At 36.9% G+C, this 22420-nt stretch overlaps 1 protein-coding gene across 1 annotated transcript in view; it reads left to right on the top strand.

The window, feature by feature from the left end:
• Positions 1 to 1865: 1865 nt before the first annotated feature.
• The window catches only part of KYNU (kynureninase), a 100317-nt gene continuing 79762 nt past the window's right edge, over positions 1866 to 22420 (top strand). The window contains 2 exon segments of the mRNA XM_082629799.1: positions 1866 to 2054; positions 8890 to 9071. Of these exon segments, the coding sequence (XP_082485925.1) occupies positions 8903 to 9071 (169 nt within the window). The 5' untranslated portion in view covers positions 1866 to 2054; positions 8890 to 8902.

A 22420-nucleotide genomic window follows, 5' to 3' on the forward strand; every position in this document is an offset into this window, starting at 1 on the left:
ACAACTCTGAATTGGTACAACATTTATCCTGGCAACATGTTTCCTCTTTCTGTTTCCAAAAAAAGAAGAAATGGAAGCTCACTCTGTTCTTTCTTTTCTCTCCACAGCTGGCCTTGCAGTGGATCTTTCTTTCACCACTCCTGTCACAACTTGTTATCTCACAATGCTTTATATTTTTAGGGGCTTATGTGAATATTATAAAGATCTTATAATGGAAAACAATTATATCCCCAGGAACAAAGAATATTCTTAATACTTTTTAAAAAATGAATGAAGGTAACAGATTAAAAAAGACAGATATACAAAATATAAGAACTAGAATGACAGCTTAGACCTCCAAGCAAGTTCTTTAAAAGTGGCTATGTTAAACAATAGTTTTTAAGACAATATTTTTATGGCATGGTCTTTAACATTATCAAAAGACTTTAGAAGAAGTAGTGTGAAAGCAAGACACTTTATCTCTACGTCTATATGTATCTATATCTGTCTCCTGTAGTTAAAGGAGTATAATTCTCCTACCAAAAATGACACAGACTTCACTCTCAGGCTCACTTCCTGGATATTAGAACTGGACAAATTGTCTAACACTCTTACAGCATAAGGAATAAGCAAAATAGAAAAAAACCCACAAAATTTGAGATACTCTGGATTCAAAGTTTTATTCTTCCAACTTAATAAAATTAAGACACTCTACTTACTCTATAGTATTATTGTAATGATAAGATTCATGTGATGAAATACATTTTCTTTTCACTGTTCAAATACTTGTATGAAAGTGACTTCATGTCTTTTATCCCCATCTCTCATACACTGGAGGGTAATGCTTTTGGTCTGGTTAACTAAAAAAAAAATAGGGACGTGTTACTCATTAAGTTATGTGTCTTGGTACACTGGCTCTCTAGGTGCATTGCTTTATATCTCAGTAATCTTGATGGAAAGGTACTTTTATGTCTCCATCTGATAGATGACATATGAGCCTCGGCACAGGTGAGGTAAATTGTCCAGAGTTACACAGCAAACATATGGTAGAGATGACTGAATCAAATAATGCTATACCTGGTATGGTGTGGGGCTCAACAAGGGGTAGATGTACAAGTGAGTTAATTATTCAGGCCCAGTCTCTATCTTTGATCTTCATTCTGAAACATTTTGCTCTTGGTTTTTGATACCTAAAAGGATATTCACTAAAAGACTCAAGCTCGGGAATAAGTGTAAAGAGATAATGAAGGTAGAACAATAGATAGCCCACAGGCTTAAAGGAATAATTTCCATTTATGAAGTTTCCTAGGCTAGTTTCCACTTGATCTTCAAACTCTAACTCTTTCTTCCTTGACTGTTTTGTTAACTGTCTAGATTAATGATTTAGGACTTTTTAAAATCCACCTATTGGGCAATAAAGTATATTCTAGAATTGAGGGCCAATATTAAACTTTCCACTAAAATGTTAATTCATTAAATATCAAACTCTACCTTCAGACTAGAAACTCACAATGCTTTTGACAGTGGGGTACTGCCTCAAAATCTAAGTTTTCCTTATCTCCGAGAGTTGGGAAAGAACTTTTCTCCAGTCCTTAGTGTATTTCATAGCCCAAAGCAAGGAAAGAATGCAAATTTGGGGATTTAGTTCCTGGACAAACTCATTGGTTCATTTCACACAAAAATGAGGATAATCTATTTACTCTATAGGATTATTATAGGATATAGCTCACATTCTCAAAGGTCTTAGTTGGAGGACAAAGAAGTGTTTACCTAAGTGTAAAGGTCAGAGCTCCTTAGGGAATTGCCCTAAGCAGAGCCCCTAGTGTTTGAAATAGAGACCAGGAGCAGCATTTTGTTTAGATGTTTGTCAGTGACTTGAGATTTACAATCAGCATACACAGAGTGGGAAGAAGGAAAGTTAGCTCACAGATTCCCCGAAGGGTGGAGTCTGAGCAGAAGTGCTTTCAATTTCTCACCCAGAAGTCCGGCCTATAAATTTGTAAGGAACTCTTGAGAGGTTTTTTTTGTTGAAGGAGAAACACTGGGAGCTGTGGACCCCACTGGAATCCTAGCTGGTAAGCCCTGAGACAGTGATATATATACTCTGTACACAAATATACATTCAGTGATTTTTCTGAAGGGATATTCTGCTAGAATTCTTGTCGTAATGCTTTAGAGGTTTCTTCTGCCAGTTTCTTCTCTTTTTCTCCTCCAAATTATTTTCATAAAAACGGTGCAACACCCTAAAAGTGTTCTCACCTTTAAATTTGTGAGTTAAATGAAGAGATTTTTACCAATATAGTAAAAAAAGAATTGATGTCAATAGTATACTGCAATTCATCTACTAAAAGGTAGTTATAGTTGAATAAATTAATCTTGGTACTTGAGTTTAAATGGTAAGATTTGATAAAAATTCAGATTATTAAATAAGCTTTAGGTCCTTTGTTTTCTGGTAATTCTAGTTGTCTTTGGTGCTGTTAGTCATATTCAATTTTTGTTTAGAGAAGTGAAAATGTCTATTTCTTGAGTAAGATTTCTTCCCCTTTCACTCTGTGAAATGTTTGCCTAAGAATGGAAGGTTGATACACATTTTTTCTATATAGCTAAAAGAGTTTCTTTTTTCTTTCCTGCTTTTACTTTGAGGACGGAGGGGTGTTTTTTAGGTAGTAATATTGGAGCAAATGCATTGAACTTATTAATGTGAAACTCAGCATATAATTCATATAAGCTTAGATATGAAGTATGCAGCTATGTCAGTGATGTCACTCATTCCTCAAACAATGATATATTTAAAGAACACTGTTCTATGCACATATATTAAGTAATACTTTCTTTCTCAGTGAAAAGCTACATACTTTCTTCATAATTTGCTTTACCAGGTTCTAATCTTTGGACTCAAGTGAATAATTTGCTCACTTCAGGCATGAAATCTGAAACTGTGTAAAGATTAACTACTGGGTACTCATTGTCATTTACTTAACTATTTAACCTTAGACCTGTGGGCAACTAGGAGATCCTGAATTCCATAATTCCATAAAAAAGTTTTTATGATTATAAGAGTTTCAGCTTTAAAGTTTTAGCTGTCTAAATAAAATTGAAAACACAATTTACAAAATTTCAAAAGCTAAACTGACAGTAAAATGGCAATTTCCATCACAAGGTATTAATATGAAAACATATTATGAGACTATCTTTTATCTCTTTAGAAAGGAATTTACTTAAATAATTTTATTTGATCCTAACCATGATCTTCTGAAGTAGAATTTAAGATAGTTTTACATAACATTGCAGCAGAGAAATGTTAGGTGACTCACCTAAGACCATATGTGTACATGTCCACTTTTAAAATAAAATTAACACTACATACGTGAAGTATAAAATTTGGAATTTTTTAAAACTTGGGTTGAATTTCTTTATTTCAATATCAGAGCATGTCAATTTACCTGCAAATGGTAAACCTAAACAAGGCATAAAATTACAGTTTATTAAGCACTAATTGTCTTTGTGGCGGGGTGAGTGCAGAATTTAGCAGGAATTGTTATGAGTTAATAAACTGCTTTCTTGGAGTAAGGGCACTGTGTTATCATGGGCACTGAGGATTTTATTTACTTCTGTTGGGAGCTGTGCCTGTTGGAAGGGTGGTACCCAGTTTGCTCTTCTGGAAAGACTATTTTACCAGCAGGTATCTTACTGTCAGTGCAGGTGAGCTTTTGACACCTGGGCTATGACAAGCCCAGAAGTAGGACCAGCACTTTAACCTTTGCCTGGCTGGGACTGAAAGGAGTAAAAAGAGTAGATGGATTTATAGCCTGTGGTGCTTTGCAGACTGAGTACAGGGCTGAAAAAAGAAATAAAGGGAGAGAAAGGGAATGAACCAAAGAAACATTGAAAGGAAAATCAGGAAACAAGATTGAAAGAAAAAGAAGTGAGAGGTTCAAGTCTTGGGTCAGGAATTCTTCTCTGCACATTCCACCCACATGCCCTGTCAAAGACAAGCACAATTTGACTCAGCTCCTCAGGCAAGTGCAGTCCCAGATTGTGAGCTCTATTATCCTTCTCTTTCATTTTTGTTTCTACTCTATTGATTCCAGAGTTTGGTCTCAAAATAGGGGAAAATGACTCTGATCCCTCAGAATTGTTACAGGGATTAAATAAGAAATATAAATATAAATATAAATATAAATCATAAATATAAAGAGGCTAATGAGTTAATACAAATATTTTTTTAAATGAAGTTGAATTTTATTGCTAATATGATAGAAAATTAATTTGTGTATTGATTTAGATAACCCAGTTAGAGTTTAGAGTCAACCCTGATGAACTCTGAAAGTGCTGACTCTCCAAAGGAAGTCTCAAATGTAAGGCAAGGTCTCTTGATTCTGAATCCCATTGAAAATGTTCCTTTATTATTTCCTCTGTGGTTGGAATGAGGAAGGTATTCCTCTAGTAACAAGTCATTAATCCTGTCAAACAATTCACCAAGCTATTTTGTGAATCTTATTCAATTGCCATTTGGGGGGGAACACTCTATCTAAAAGGCACTGCTCAGGAATGGGTTGGCTACAAAGATAAATTAAACAAGATTCAGGTGCCCAGGTAGAATACAGTTCAATAGCAACTCAATCAAGCTACCATAAGTAATGGGTTTATAGTAAAGACACACTTGATAGACAGTAAAACAGCTTATGGGATTCTTGGAACAGTCAAGCAGGCAGCCTCCCAGGCCTTGCACATAGTTTATTGCACAAAAAGATTCAATGACTCTCCTGACTGGCTTGTCTTGTCACCTTTTCAGGAGGCATAGCTGTTTTATCTCTTGCCATCATGTAACTAAGTGATTCTTACTTGCTGTTGGAATCACTTCATGTTTTAACAATCAGTGGTTTGGTCTGAGTCCGAAAAATGAGTCACTCATGACAATACTCCTTCTAGACCCTACCATTTTATTGCTCCTGTCTTGACTCGTTTAAATTTTTGCTTCTGTTTCTAACTGAATAAATAGCTATATCTCACAGCTCAGATTCTTGGAAGAATTGGAAGAAAACAAAACAGTGCATTGTCTTTAGTGGGTCGAGTGTCTAGCAAAGGTCTGATCTACTTACTGTGACCAGGCAATTGATAATGTCAAGCAGTGGAGACACAATCATTGCTATTTAAAAGGCAGGTTCCTGGGCTTCCCTGGTGGCGCAGTGGTTGAGAGTCCGCCTGCTGATGCAGGGGACATGGGTTCGTGTCCCGGTCCGGGAAGATCCCACATGCCATGGAGCGGCTGGGCCCGTGAGCCATGGCCGCTGAGCCTGCGCGTCCGGAGCCTGTGCTCCGCAACGGGAGAGGCCACAGCAGTGGGAGGCCCGCGTACCGCAAAAAAAAAAAAAAAAAAAAAAGGCAGGTTCCTTCTTCAGAAAACTATAGGTAGAGACCCAGATAAAATCAAGTTTGTAGGCATGGTAAGCATGTTTGGTATTTCCCACACACATACGTATCTAAATAACTATAGTACCTAGCAGAATATATTATCATAAGAGGTATGCTCATAGGTGTTATTAGGTGTCCAGAAGAAAAGACTACTTTTAGCTCAGATAACATGACAAGCCTCATGAAAAACAAAAGTATTTGAGCTAGGGCTTGAAGGGTGACTAGGATCTGAATATGTAAAAGGGAAAGTATAACATTTTAAGCAAAGGGACAGAAAAATCACAGAGAGAGAAAATTTCATGAAGCGGACAAATAATTTAGTTTGGTCAGGTATTAAAAGAACCATCAACATCAATATCAAAAGCTTTGACATTCGTACAAAAGCATGAATCGGAGCAACTGGAAACTATTAACTAAAAAAAGCTAAAAAACATACTCAGATAAAGCTCAGTAACCTTATCTGGGAATATAAAGAATGGCTCATCAGGGGAGACAATTGGCCATTGAAAAAGGAAGAGGTCAAATAAATAAGCAGGAGAATTTAAGTGCAGAATACAGGAAGTATGTCTATTGTAAAACACTCAGATATACAACTCTTAATTGCTTAACACTGTGTGTGTTGGTTGGGGTGGGAGGAGAGGTGAGGGGTAGAAGAAAGATGACTGAACTGAGATTCTAGAACCTCATCTCTGTTAGTTTCAGTTGGTCCCTAAGAGTTTAGACTTTATGTACAGTCTATGAGTTGAAAAATATCAAACTTCTACCTTGTGATGCAATTTTCTCATGAGCTACAGACTCAAACATTCAATCCCCAGCTTGATATTTCTACCTGGATGTTTAATACTCACCTCAAACTTAACATGTCCTAAACAGAACTCTGATTTTCCTCCTCAAAATTCTTCTTTCCTAGATATTTCTTATTTCACCACTTTGAACATATTTGCTCATATCCCAAAGCTAAAAGTCACTCCCTTTCTTCTTCTCACCAGAAATAATTTATCTACTTTTTTCTCCAAAATATGTCATAAATCCACACATTTCTACTTTTCCCCTCACCACATTTAGTCTACTATCATTTTTTCCCTGAACTACTAAAGTAGCCTTAATTTGCCTCTCTTTTTTTCACTCTTATAATTCATCAGAAAGCAGAAAAAATGACTTTTATTTAATGTAAAGTAACATCATATCACTCTTCTACTCAAGACTCTACAGTGATTTCCAATTAAATAGAAAAACAGCCAAACTCCTTTCTGGCTTTCAAAGTTCTTTATGATAAACTTTTGCCTCTGCTTCTCTTACCTTATAGTCTTCCCTTCTCCTTGATTCCATGACTGCATTAGTTGAACAGCCCAAACCCATCTCCACCTCAGGACCTTTGTACTTTCTGTCATCTTCCTCCAGGTTCAGATCTTCACATGCCTAACTTTGTAACATGATTCAGAAATGCTCCTATATCCCTGCCTCAGAGAGATGCACTTGACCCACCCCTCTAAGGTCACAGTTCTATGCCCCAATGACTCTCTATCCCATTCTCTGCTCTCTCTATTCACAGCTCTTGAAACTATCTGAAGTTACATTATTTTATTTAATTATGTTTCCCTTCCTCCACTAAAAAGTGAACTCAACAAAAGTCACTATTTATATACTCTCTTAGATACTGCTGTTCTACTAGTGTTTGGAGCTACACTGCAGTTGTTCAATAAATATTTGTTAAAAGAGTAAATAAATGGAAGACTGTATATGTGGTGTCGACAGTAGTACAAGTATGTAAGTAAAGCTAGCCTGAGAAAATTTCTTGACACCCACCAGGTTCCAAAAGGTTCTTAGATGTGTGTGTTAAATTAGATGCCCACCTCTCAGGCCAGAGTTTTAATATAAGAAGGTGAGCCTCCTTGACTGTAAGTCTAAGCACAATTGGCTGCCTCTGAGCTGGCCCCTGGGACAGGTGAGTCTGAGCACATAAGCTCATTAAGAGCTATTACTCAGGTCCCTACTCTTTTGTGAGTCTTGGGACTCCAGCCCTATTGACTTTCCAAATTTTCTGTTTTGGGGGCTTGTCTCTTAAATGCATGTCTTAAAACTTGAGGTATCTGATGTGGGGTTTGAATCCTTTGCTTCTCAGGGAGAAGCTCCAGGTTTTGATTCCCTCCAGATTGTGGGTCACCACACAGGCAAGAGGGTGTTAAGGCTAGATTGTGTCCTAGCCTCTTCTACTCACTTCAGTGTGGTTTTCTCCTCGTTCTCCTGATGTGTAGTTGATGCTCAGCCAGCCTTTAGGTTTTTTCAGAGGAAACTGCTTCATATGTAGTTGTAGACTCAGTGTGTCTGTGGGGTCAAGTGAGTTCAGTATCTTCCTGCGCTGCCATCTTAAACAGGAAGCCTCTCCTATTCTTGCTTAATTTCAAAAAACTAAAACTTTGGGAAATAAATACAAATATAAAAAATAAAAAATAAATATAAATCTCCATTGTCATTTATCCCTTTCCAAAATTTAAGTTTTCTTTCCAAAAAGGTGGGAAGTGTTAGATGATGACTAAAGGAAGCAGGATGTGGTTTCAAGAAATACCACAGGGTCCTACTTTGTTCAAAAATGCTCTGTATGGGCTTCCTGGTGGTGCAGTAGTTGAGAGTCCGCCTGCCGATGCAGGGGACGCGGGTTCGTGCCCCGGTCTGGGAAGATCCCACATACCGCAGAGTGGCTGGGCCCGTGAGCCATGGCCGCTGAGCCTGAGCGTCCGGAGCCTGTGCTCCGCAGCGGGAGAGGCCACAACAGTGAGAGGCCCGCGTAATGCAAAAAAAAAAAAAAAAAAAAAAAAAAAGATGTTCTGTATGACTGTGAAAGAGAAGTTTCTCATTAGCAGCAGCAGGTAGATCTCTTTGGTCTTTATATGGCAAAAATTACTAACATTATTTAAGGTGTTTAAATACTTTTTCATCAATATTGTTTTTATTTACAATAAAGAATTTATTAAGGTTTTATTGTATATATGTTCATATTTTTAGAACTATAATCCAAGAATCACTGGGGAGGGGAGAGTGGAGGTGGGCTAGGGAGAAGGAGGATAAGGTAGTTGGGGCACTGCTCTTTTATACTTTTCACAAAAGCATCTTTACTGTTACCTCCTCCTAGTAAGACACCTAAAGGAAAAAGTGCTGACATTATATATGTTTGAATATCATTAATTTGGACAACTTCTCAGAAAATAAGAATGGAAAGAGCTAACACTTATTGAGAGCTTACTTTGTCTTGAGCACCATTACCTAATTCAGTCCTTTCAGCCTCCCTAAGTTACTATTATTTTCATTATTATGTGCATGAGAAAAACTCAGGCATGGGGTTTAATGCTGATTGTTAATTATATTATTTGTAAGGTTGGGAAGATGAGAAGCTTAGTTAAAACCAAAGGTGTTTTACCTAAAAGCTAATCTTCTACCAAAAAAAAAAAAAATGATGGTGGCTAGATTCGTTTTAACTTTTTTCAAATTAATTTTTAGAGGAGAACTTATAATGGACCCTTCACCTCTTGAGTTACCAGCTGACACAGTCCAACGCATCGCATCTGAACTTAGATGTCACCCAACAGATGAGAGGGTTGCCCTCCGCCTCGATGAGGAAGATAAGCTGAGGCACTTCAGGGAGTGTTTTTATATTCCCAAAATGCAGGATCTGCCTCCAAGTAAGAACACTGGAAAGGGTTTTACTTTTCTTAATCAATTTATTAACATATTTGCTACTGCATGTGTTCATCATAAATCTTTGAAAATCATTGTTCTGTTACATAATAGAGCCATTGCAATTGTGTCTGCAAAACAGCAGGCTCCTGGTGGTATTAATTCAACCTGTCGGCCTACCTTAGTCTCAGATTCTATGTGTTTCCTCTCCTCTTCTGAAGAAAATACAGCGTTCTTATATTGTCATCTAGTTCTCTGAACAATAGAGTTACTGATTGAAAATTGTAGCAGATGCATTTACTTGTTCTCTCAAGCACTCAGAGCTCAAAACGATTCTTTTTCAATACAGTATTAGAATACCTCTTGTTTTGTGGCACCTAGTTCATGATAACATATTTGTCTAAGAGAGAATATTATTTTGGGGCTTGGATATATTAGGAAGGATGTTACATAAGTAGCCTTTGTGTGTTGCAGCATGTATGACTTACAAAAAAATAATTAAATAAATAAAATCAATGCCTAATAAATGCATATTGCATTTCAAAAAATTAATACAGTAAACTGACTTTGTTCTTGTTTTGGAGGATGTTCTGTTTAGAAAAAAATAGGTAGCACAGGTAAGAAAAATGAAACAATTTTTCATATTTGGCTTAGCTCCATTTTCCATCGATGAAAACGTTTACAAGTTGAATAGAACTGATCCACCAAAATGGATTTCACATACTTAATAATTCAGTCTAATTTCCTTTTTTCTTCAGATTAACTGTGGCAGGTACAATTTTGGATACTCATAATCCAAGAGCATTAGCTAATATGATTTTAAGATGAGATTCGGTCACATAACTGTCATATTTTGCTTATATTTTATTATGTAACATAGGATGGCACCTTGTAAAATTATGGAAGTGTAAAATAAAAGGAAGCCTAGTATCCAATTTAAAGTTGCTTACTATCAATTGAGGAAGACATTGATGAGACCAGATAAAATGGGGTTGTAAGTGAAGTGATCTGGGATCACAGGAAAAAATCTTCTATGTCTTTCTGGAATCTAAAATGCAAGGGCATTTTAATTTGAAACTTAAGGAATAAAAAGAAATATTAATGTGTGAAATACGATGAAATTAAATCTAGGAATATTCTATCAGTGATGGGAAGGAAGGGGCCTCGTAACATACAGAACACAGTGTGGAAGTCCTCAAAAACTCCCAGGACCCACTTAAGACAAGTTAGCTCTGCTGACCCTGCCCCTGTGTGCTCTCCAGCCTCTGGGCTGCCTGGGGCTTTGATAAGCCCCTAGTTCAGGTGTGACAGCAGAACCCTGGAGTGCCACAGAGTTTAAGATTGCCTTCTCAGCACACAACAAAACTATAAATTGGGAATCAAGGCTCTAGAACTTTCTGCCATTTATTGAAAGCTGTAATTTCCCCATGATTTAAAAAAAATATTTTATTCCTTTTCATGAGTGATAAGAAAAACAGACACAACAAAGTAAGCAAATAAATACACTAACAAGACCTTTCCAGTGAGGGAAGATGATGGTATCAGAGAGAAGGAAGAACTGAGGAGAGAAAATGGCCAGTGGTACATAGTAGCTGCAGCCTGGGCCGAGATTTCTTGGGAAATAATGCTAACCAATGGCCACATCTAGACACCCATCTATGAACAATGGCTACTTCCTCAACACTGGAGGTGATACATTAGGGTTTGATTTCTTTGTCTGTCTTTCTTCTCTTAAGATGTCTTTCTTCTGTGTACTACCATTAGGAATTTGACGTAGGACCCAACTCTGGATTTTCAGGTATAAAACCTATTAAAATGAATGGGTACACAGAAAGTTAAAATGCTATTTTGAATTTATCACTTTTTCTGTTACTGAACTTAAGCCTCATTAACTAACATAACTCTCATCCTCATGTTGAGTCACTTACATTCAACAAATATTTATTAGTTACCTTTACACATTCCCCCTCATGCCTTGCAACTTACTTTCTAATCCAACTCTCCCATTCCCAGCTCAATGGATTTGTAGTATAAACAACTAACAAAACTCACAGGGTATGTCCTGGGAGGCAGATCAACACAGGACTCTTCTACTAAGCTTTGAGATAATTTAATCAGAACTAAGATAAAGATAGTAATGTACATATAATCACTTCATTATACTTAAGAGTTGACTCTAGTATCCTGATTATAAATATCACATTTGTATAAATAGAAAATAACTTAAAAATCACAATCTTGGTTAAGTTATTGCTGATTCTTAAAGAAATATAAGGGGAAAGAAGATGAATTGATTCAATAAAAATTTAAACAATTCATTTGTTAAAAAAATACAGTTTTGAATGATACAAAAATTTACTTCATTAACCCCAAGAGTTTTTCTAAATTAGTTATTGTCAAAGTGTGTGGTCTCCTGACCAGCACATGAGGATCACCAGGGAATTTACCAGAACTATCAATTTCTTGGGTACCACCCCAGAATTACTAAATCAGAGACTCTGAGGAGAGCCCAGTCATCTGTACTTGGTCTCTTCGGACAGGTGTCATAGAGAGTTGGATTAATTAACTTCTATTCTCATTATTCTCACTCTAGGAGTTCCTTACTCTCTGAAGGTTCATCCTTTCAACAAATATTTATTAAGCACTTTACCTGTTCAAAACATTATTCTCAAAACAGTTTATCAGTGAACTAAAGAGCAAAGTTGTCACTTTCCTGAACTTTTATTCAAGTATGAGGAGACAGATAATAAACAAAATTACAAACAATGTAATGTGTACTCTATCTGGTAGTGTTCTAAGGGCCAGGAGGGTGGGAGGAGTGTCATTTTACTCAGCGTGGTCTGGGAAGGAAACACTGATGAGATGACACCTGAGCAGAGGTAAGAATAAAGTGTGAAAGTGAGCCTTAAGGATACAGAGGTGAAGATAAGCCTGGTGGCTGTTTAAGTTTGCCCTGCCAACCATCTTTAGTAAGTTAAATTTAAGCTATCCAAACAAGATCTACTATTAGTCTGACTCCGTGATATTTAGCCTTGGTTAGATAAAACTGACATAGAAAACTATCATGCTTGAGTTTGTATCCAGGGATTCTATATAACATAACAAAGCCTCTTCAGTACAACTACTGTTAGTCTCTGAAGACAGTGACAAGTATGAGGTATCAGTAAACGAAATAAAGGAAAGTGTGCTTTTCAACATAAACTAGAATCCTTTATTTAATGATAGCTAATGTTGTGTTAAATAAAGGCTTTATCCAGCTATAAAAGACATCTATTTATGACTGTGATTTTAATAATGACTTAAATAATATCCATAAGAAAAACAATGGAGTATCTCTTACTTAAAAACTAAATTTTCTAGACATTTTGAACTTCTCATGGCAGTTGTATTCTATAATTTAATGGACTTATTTGTATCCTTCTCTTTTCTTTTGTATTACTCTATCTGCTCCCTGAGAGTAGGGACTGTCTTATTTCTCTGTCTGAGTGGGTGTCATCTAGGCAGACCCTAGTTGGGGAGGCAGCCAATTAGATCTTATCCCTCAGAGGGAAGAGCATGTGCAAAGACACAAGCAAGATAAAGCAAAGTTACAGACATGATCAAAAGATACTATGTAAATAGGTGGGTGTGGGTAAACAGTAAATAGTATATATACAATAGGGTAAATAGGATAAGAGGGTAATCGCTATAATAGTATAAATAGAAAATAGGTGGGTGTGGGTAACTGGCAATAAACTAAATTATTCAAAAAAATTTAACTATTAATACTTTGTAGTGTTTGAAATTTATGCTGAGTTTATACATAGCTGTGAAAAATAAGCTTGTGACAACAAAATAGTATATTCATGTTATAGATATCATTTCATCAACAGTGTAGAATCATACTGAAGAGGGTGAAAATAGAATTAAAGAAATGATTTAGAATATCTTTGCAGAAATCCAAAAGGGATTGTGAAAATCCAAGTAAATGCATTGGAAGGGAAAAAAGGGAAGAGACTTAAGAGATATTTGGAAGACTCATTGAATAAGCCTGAATCATTAGCCATTGGATAAACTATTAAGTAGGAGAAACATAGTGTCAGCCAAACTTTCTGATTTAAGTAACTAGTGGTAACTAGTTACTTAAATAACTTACTCGGAAACTGTTTAAAGAGAACCCAGGTGTTTTTTTTTTTTTTTCTTTCTTGTTGCTCTGCCCTTTGAGCCTTCACCTCGGAGTCCAAGAAGTTGGTAACTGTGTTTCAAGCAGTAGGAGCAGGTAGGGTCAAAGAAGAATGTGTGTGTGTTCTCCCTTGAAGAAGGTTCCCAGAAGTAGGCTTATTACATATCCACCTACCCACCATGCCATGACCCCATCTCTCTGCAAGGAAGACTGAATGTAACATATCATTTTTATGCTTGTGTTACCAAACCAGGTTCATCTGCATCAAGACAAACACTGAGATGCCAAGATTTGCAGCAAGAAAAGGGTTATTCATAAGGCAGTCAAGCAAGGAGACAGGAAAACAAATCTCAAATCCTCCTCCCTGGAGGTGAAGGGCTTTAGATATTTATGGGATAAAGAAGCAGGGTAGTCTGGGGCATGGGGGTTGTGGAGAAAGGTGACTGGAGATAAAAAGGTGAGGTAATTGTAATTCTGTGGCAGCACAACTGAGCTACATGCTTCTTCATGGGACACATGTTCACAAAATGGTGACCTCAGATGTTCTGAGGGTGGACTTTTTTGCCCTCTGACATCAAAAGCTCACCATCAGATGCTGGCACAGGTCCAGTGGTCAGTGGTCTCAACCTTTCTTAACTGGTTTGAGCTCAAACTGGACTGAGTTGACTCCAAGTTCCTGAAAAAACGACTTGGGCAAACATCTTATTGTTTAGGTTACATGCTGCTTAGAGGATATGCAAGTGTTTGTAAAAAAAAAAATGACAGCCAACTTAATCAGTGAAGGCAGATTACAGCTTATTATTCATTAAGCAAGTTATCATTTAATGGATCTAACTGATGACTACCCTCAGTTTCACTTGGAAGCCACATGCTTTTGTTTTGCTTTGTTTTGTTTTGTTTTGAATAAGAAGATTAGTCCCAGACCTTCTGAAATAACTATATAAGGAATTAGTTGGACAAATTTTAATAACATGCCTATACCTACATCTCACACCAGACCAATTTTTTTTTTGGCTGCAGCACGCAGCTTGCAGGATCTTAGTTCCCCAACTAGGGACTGAACCCATGCCCCCTGCAGTGGACACGTGGAGTCTTAACCACTGGACCACTGGGAATTCCCCAGACCAATTAAATTGTAATCTTTGAGTCAAGCCCAGGCACCATATTTTTTTTAAAGCTCCTGATGTGATAGACTAGTACATAAATTCAAATGAAATATATAAAGATCATGAGGATATATATATTATTTTTAAAAATTAACATTTCATGAATAGATTATCATAACTAGTTTAAAAAGTACTATACCCATATATTTATAATTTTAAAATGATTACCTCTTTCAAAAACAGAAGAATATCTGGTACTGGTATCTAACAACATATTTGCAATTAGGATCATGTTTGGACAACTTTGATAATATTAGTTGGATGCTCCAAACACACTGAGTGCTCTTTTTGTGGAAAGCATTAGAGTAGGAAATTTATATATGTTGAAGACATAAAACTCTACTCAAAGACTCTAAAATACTTACAACTCAAAATTTTAAATAGCTTCATTAGCATGACAATAATTAATATATTAAGGGGGGCATGTTTCCTTTCAGTTACCTGAACCTAGTGAAATGTAGCAGAATTTAAATCACTCCAAAAGCACCTGACCTGAGAGGGCTATTCATTGGGTTATTTTAACTACAGCAGAAAGGGTCTAGAAATATACTGTAAGAGGTGGCAGGCAGTGGTAACAGATAGGATCAAAAGACATCAGCAGAAGTGTGCATTCACTACTTTAGGCAACTGGATGTGGGAAGTCTCCAATGAGGAGGGACTGCTAAAGAAAAAAGTACTGAAATGTAACCCATAAAGGAAAGATCTACTAATATAAAGGCACTAAAGCCAGATTACAGTTTTCTTATCTTTATTTTCTCACTTCATTGAAGGAATTAAAAGCAGCAGCAGTGAGGAACAAGAAGAACAAACTACAATAGACATATTCCTCTGTTCCAAACTATAATTTTCTGAATTAGGTCAACCCTGAGCTGGGGATGGGGAAAACTTTGAATCTGAAGTGATGTTGAAATTTTGATTCATATTTAAGAAGCAAAAATGAAACTGGTTCCTGGGGTAGGTTTGAAAACATATAAAGGAACTAAAAGAATAAGCAAATAAGGTCCAGAGTGATGGACATTTTTGATGCATTGAAATTACTAAGAAGCAAACAAATGAATTTCCAGAATCATGAACTCTAGAGCAATCATAGCACAACCTCTGTCAAGAGATGAGACTTCCAGAAAAATGAGGTGAGGCCTGTTTGTAGAAAGGTGAAACTCTTGAGTTCTAAGACCATTTGAAGTCAAGTGAACCTTTAAGGAGGATGTTATAGGTTGAATTGTGTCCCCTAAAAATTTAAATGTCCTAACCACTAGTACCACAGAAAGTAACCTTATTTGGAGATGGAGTGTGTAGATGTAATCAGATTAAAATGAACTCAATAAGGTGGACCTTAATACAATATGACTTATAAAAAGGGGATATCTGGAGACCAATGGGGAGATATGCAAGAGGACTACTGAGAAATTATAAAAGCTTATGCCCAAATCGACATCTCCTACTTCAAAGAAAAGTAATATGAAGGCATCATTTCTAAAATACATATTCTGGCAGAACACCAAATCTTCAATAAGCTAAAAAATTGTAAACAGACAGAAAATATCCTGAAGAACAAGACTGACTGGTTTAGGTCAAACCTGACTTAACTTTGGAAGAAAGAATAAATGCAATGAATGTTTTCAGAAAGGGAACTCTCCCCAGGCCATGAACATGGAAATATTAAACAAGCTGCCCAATAGACCCCACAAGATGTCAAAGTTGTGTAACAGTCAGACCACTGGCACTGAATGAATAGGAAATAAGTTCTAACCTGGAGCCCATCCATTCTCATGGATTTATTCCAGAAGACTCTAGACTCGGACTCAAGCTATAGGAAGCAGGAGACAATTATCAGCAATGATCAGTGTGACAATCAAGAACAACTGACATGACAATTGACAATTTAAAGATGGGAACCAATGAGTCAAGACTGACCCTGAGGTCCAGCAAATAATGGACATCCTAACCAAGGAGCTTCTCTTGGCACAAATGCAGAACAACTCCAGACACTCAGAGAACACAAAAAGAATATATAAAGTATCATGTCATCTGCAAATACTGACAATTTTCTCTCTTCCCTTCTAATTTGATTGCCATTTCTTTCTTTTTCATGTCAGATTGCTGTGGCTAGAATTTTCAATACTATGTTTAATAGAAGTGGTGAGAATGGACATCCTTTTCTTGTTCCTGAATTTAGAGGAAAGGCTTTCAGCTTCTCATTATTGAGTATGAGGTTGGCCATGGGTCTGTCATAAATGGCCTTACTATGTTGAGATATAGTCCTCTATATCCACTATGATGAGAGTTTTTATTATGAACGGATGGTGAATTTTGTCAAAAGTTTTTGCTGCGTCTACTGAGATGATCAGGTGATTTTATCCTTCCTATTGTTAATGTGTTGCATCACACTAATTGATTTGTAAGTACTGAACCATCCCTGTGACCATGGAATAAATCCAACTTGGTCATGGTGTATGATCCTTTTTATATATTGTTGGATTCAGTTTGTTAATATTTTGTTGAGGGCTTTTGCATCTATAGTCACCAAAGATATTGGTCTGTAATTTTCTTTTTTTGTACTGGTTTTCTTTAGTTGTTTTTTTTTTTGTTGTTGTTTTGTTTTTTGTTTTTTTTTTTTTTTGCGGTAGCACAGGCTCCGGATGCACAGGCCCAGCGGCCATGGTTCACGGGCCCAGCCGCTCCGCGGCATGTGGAATCCTCCCAGACCGGGGCACAAACCCGTGTCCCCCGCATCGGCAGGCAGACTCTCAACCACTGCGCCACCAGGGAAGCCCTTTAGTTTTTATATTGGGGTAATTGTTGCCTCATAGAGTGAATTTGGGGGTGTTCAGTTTTTTGAAATAGTTTGAGAAGGATAGGTATTAGTTCTTCTTTATATGTTTGATAGAATTCCCTTGTGAAGCCATCCGGCCCTGGACTTTTGTTTGCTGGGAGTTTTTGTTTGTTTGTTTGTTTGTTTATTACAAACACAATTTCACTAATAGTGATTGGTCTCTTCAAGTTGTCTATTTATTCTTGATTCAGTCTTGGCAGGTTGTATGTTTCTAGAAATTAGTCCATTTCTTCTAGTTGTCCAATTTGTTGGCATATAACTGTTCATACTCTTCTCATGAGCTTTTGTATCTCTGTGGTATTGGTTGTTATATATCCTCTTTAATTTCTTATTTTCTTTATTTGGGTCTTCTCTTTTTTCTTCTTGGTAAGACTGGCTAAAGGTTTATCAATTTTGTTTATCTTTTCAAAGAACAAGCTCTAGGTTTCATTGATCTTCTCTATTTTTTTTTTGATCTGTATTTTATTTATTTCCTCTCTGTTATTTATTATTTCCTTCCTTTTGCTGACTTTGGGCTTTGTTTCTTCTTCTTTTTTCTAAATATTTTAGGTGGTAGTTTAGGTTATTTGAGATTTTTCTTATTTCCTGAAGAAGGCCTGTATCACTATAAACTTCCCACTTAGAACTACTTTTACTGCAACCCATAGAAGTTCTCACTCATAATTTCTTTTTTGTTTTTCTTTTATTTATTTCTTTATACAGCAGGTTCTTATTAGTCACCCATTTTATACACATCAGTGTATACATGTTAACCCCAATCGCCCAACTCATCTCACCCCCACCCCCACCCACGGCTGCTTTTGCCCCTTTGTGTACAAACGTTTGTTCTCTACATCTGTGTCTCTATTTCTGCCCTCAAACAGGTTCATCTGTACCATTTTTCTAGGTTCCACATGTATGCATTAATATATGATACTTGTTTTTCTCTTTCTGACTTACTTCACTCTGTATGACAGTCTCTAGATTCATCCACATCTTGAAGAGACTGTCTTTTCTCCATTGTACATCCTTGCCTCCTTTGTCATAGATTAGTTAACCATAGGGGCGTGGGTTTATGTCTGGGCTTTCTATCCTGTTCCATTGATCTATATTTCTGTCTTTGTGCCAGTACCATATTGTCTTGATTACTGTAGCTTTGTAGTATAGTCTGAAGTCAGGGAGTCTGATTCCTCCAGCTCCATTGTTTTCCCTCAAGACTGCTTTAGCTATTCGGGGTCTTTTCTGTCTCCATACAAATTTTAAGATTTTTTGTTCTAGTTCTGAAAAAAATGCCATTGGTAATGTGATGGGGATTGCACTGAATCTGTAGATTGTTTTGGGTAGTATAGTCCTTTTCACAATATTGATTCTTCCAATCCAAGAACATAGTATATCTCTCTATCTGTTGGTTTCATCTTTAATTTCTTTCATCAGTGTCTTATAGTTTTCTGCATACAGGTCTTTTGTCTCCCTAGGTAGATTTATTCCTAGGTATTTTATTCTTTTTGTTGCAATGGTAAATGGGAGTGTTTCCTTAATTTCTCTTTCAGATTTTTCATCATTAGTGTATAGGAATGCAAAAGATTTCTGTACATTAATTTTGTATCCTGCAACTTTACCAAATTCATTGATTATCTCTAGTAGTTTTCTGGTGGCATTTTTAGGATTCTCTATGTATAGTATCATGTCATCTGCAAACAGTGACAGTTTTACTTCTTCTTTTCCAATCTGTATTCCTTTTATTTCTTTTTCTTCTCTGATTGCCATGGCTAGGACTTCCAAAACTATGTTGAATAACAGTGGTGAGAGTGGACATCCTTGTCTTGTTCCTGATCTTAGAGGAAATGCTTTCAGTTTTTCACCATTGAGAATGATGTTTGCTGTGGGTTTGTCGTATATGACCTTTATTATGTTGAGGTAGGTTCCCTCTATGACCACTTTCTAGAGAGTTTTTATCATAAATGGGTGTTGAATTTTGTCAAAAGATTTTTCTGCATCTATTGAGATGATCATATGGTTTTTATTCTTCACTTTGTTAATATGGTGTATCACATTGATTGATTTGCATATATTGAAGAATCCTTGCATCCCTGGGATAACTCCCACTTGATCATGGTGTATGATCCTTTTAATGTGCTGTTGGACTCTGTTTGCTAGTATTTTGTTGAGGATTTTTGCATCTATATTCATCAGTGATATTGGTCTGTATTTTCCTTTTTTGTAGTATCTTTGTCTGGTTTTGGTATCAGGGTGATGGTGGCCTCATAGAATGAGGTTGGGAGCGTTCCTTCCTCTGCAAATTTTTAGAAGAGTTTGAGAAGGATGGGTGTTAGCTTTTCTCTAAATGTTTGATAGAATTCACCTGTGAAGCCATCTGGTCCTGGACTCTTGTTTGTTGGAAGATTTTTAATCACAGTTTCAATTTCATTACTTGTGATTGGTGTGTTCATATTTTCTGTTTCTTCCTGGTTCAGTCTTGGAAGGTTATACCTTTCTAAGAATTTGTCCATTTCTTCCAGGCTGTCCACTTTATTGGCATAGAGTTAGTTGTAGTAATCTCTTATAATAGTTTGTATTTCTGCAGTGTCAGTTGTGATTTCTCCTTTTTCAATTCTAATTTTATTGATTTGAGTCCTCTCCCTCTTTTTCTTTATGAGTCTGGCTAATGGTTTGTCAATTTTGTTTATCTTCTCAAAGAACCAGCTTTTAGTTTTATTGATCTTTGCTATTGTTTTCTTTGTTTCTATTTCATTTATTTCTGCTCTGACCTTTATGATTTCTTTCCTTCTGCTTACTTTGGGTTTTGTCTCTTCTTTTTTCTCTAGTTCCTTTAGGTGTAATGTTAGATTGTTTATTTGAGATTTTTCTTGTTTCTTGAGGTAGGCTTGCATAGCTATAAACTTCCCTCTTAGAACTGCTTTTGCTGCATTCCATAGGTTTTGGATCGTGTTTTCATTGTCATTTGTCTGTAGGTATTTTTTGATTTCCTCTTTGATTTCTTCAGTGATCTCTTGGTTATTTAGTAACATTGTTTAGCCTGCGTGTGTTTGTGTTTTTTTACGTCTTTTTTCCCTGTAATTCATTTATAACCTCCTAGCGTTGTGGTCAGAAAAGATGCTTGATATGATTTCAATTTTCTTAAATTTACTGTGGCTTGATTTGTGACCCAAGATGTGATCTATCCTGGAGAATGTTCTGTGTGCACTTGAAAAGAAAGTGTAATCTGCTGTTTTTGGATGGAATGTCCTATAAATATCAGTTAAATCTATCTGGTCTATTGTGTCATTTAAAGCTTGTGTTTCCTTATTAATTTTCTGTTTGGATGATCTGTCCATTGGTGTAAATGAGGTGTTAAAGTCCCCCACTATTATTGTGTTACTGTCAATTTCTTCTTTTACAGCTGTTAGCAGTTGCCTTATGTATTGAGGTGCTCCTATGTTGAGTGCATATATATTTATAATTGTTATATCTTCTTCTTGGACTGATCCCTTGATCATTATGTAGTGTCCTTCCTTGTCTCTCGTAACATTCTTTATTTTAAAGTCTATTTTATCTCATATGAGTATTGCTACTCCAGCTTTCTTTTGATTTCCATTTGCATGGAATATCTTTTTCCATCCCCTCACTTTCAGTCTGAATGTGTCCCTAGGTCTGAAGTGGGTCATCTGTACACAGCATATAGATGGGTCGTGTTTTTGTTTCCATTCAGCAAGCCTGTGTCTTTTGGTTGGAACATTGAATCCATTCACATTTAGGGTAGTTATCCATATGTATGTTCTTATTACCATTTTCTTAATTGTTTTGGGTTTGTTTTTGTTTCCCTTTGTCTTCTGTTTCCCACTTAGAGAAGTTTCTCTAGCATTTGTTGTGGAGCTGGTTTGGTGGTGCTGAATTCTCTTAGCTTTTGCTTGTCTGTAAAGCTTTTGATTTCTCCATCGAATCTGAAAGAGATCCTTGCTGGGTAGAGTAATCTTGGTTGTAGGTTCTTCCCTTTCATCACTTTAAGTATATCATGCCACTCCCTTCTGGCGTTTCTGCTGAGAAATCAGCTGTTAACCTTATGGGAGTTCCCTTGTATGTTATTTGCCATTTTTCCCTTGCTGCTTTCAATAATTTTTCTTTGGCTTTAATTTTTGTCAATTTGATTACTATGTGTCTTGGTGTGTTTCTCCTTGGGTTTATCCTGTATGGGACTCTCTGCACTTCCTGGACTTGGGTGGCTATTTCCTTTCCCATGTTAGGGAAGTTTTCGACTATAATCTCTTCAAGTATTTTCTCGGGTCCTTTCTCTCTCTCTTCTCCTTCTGGGACCCCTTAACGTGAATGTTGTTGTACTTATTGTTGTCCCAGAGGTCTCTTAGGCTGTCTTCATTTCTTTTCATTCTTTTTTCTTTATTCTGTTCCACAGCAGTGAATTCCACCATTTTTTCTTCCAGGTCACTTATCCATTCTTCTGCCTCAGTTATTTTGCTATTGATTCCTTCTAGTGTAGTTTTCATTTCAGTTATTGTGTTGTTCATCTCTGTTTGTTTGTTCTTTAATTCTTCTAGGTCTTTGTTAAATATTTCTTGCATCTTCTCGATCTTTGCCTCCATTCTTTTTCTGAGGTCCTGGATCATCTTCACTCTCGTTTTTCTGAATTCTTTTTCTGGAAGGTTGTTGCCTATCTCCACTTAATTTAGTTGTTTTTCTGGGGTTTTATCTTGTTCCTTCATCTGGTACAGAGCCCTCTGCCTTTTCATCTTGTCTATCTTTCTGTGAATGTGGTTTTTGTTCCACAGGCTGCAGGATTGTAGTCCTTCTTGCTTCTGCTGTCTGCTCTCTGGTGGATGAGGCTATCTAAGAGGCTTGTGCAAGTTTCTTGATGGGAGGAACTGATGCTGGGTAGAGCTGGTTGTTGCTTTGTTGGGCAGAGCTCAGTAAAACTTTAATCCACTTGTCTGCTGATGGGTGGGGCTGGGTTCCCTCCCTCTTGGTTGGTTGGCCTGAGGCGACCCAACATTGGAAACTACCCAGGCTCTTTGGTGGGGGTAATGGAAGACTCTGGGAGGGCTCATGCCAAGGATTACTTCCCAGAACTTCTGCTGCCAGTGTCCTTGTCCTCACAGTGACACACAGCCACCCCCTGCCTCTGCAGGGGACCCTCCAACACTAGTAGGTAGGCCTAGTTCAGCCTCCTATGGGGTCACTGCTCCTTCCACTTGGTCCCGATGA

This window comes from Mesoplodon mirus (genome assembly GCF_964341445.2).
Source record: "Mesoplodon mirus genome assembly, chromosome: 8".
Lineage (NCBI taxonomy): Eukaryota > Metazoa > Chordata > Mammalia > Artiodactyla > Ziphiidae > Mesoplodon > Mesoplodon mirus.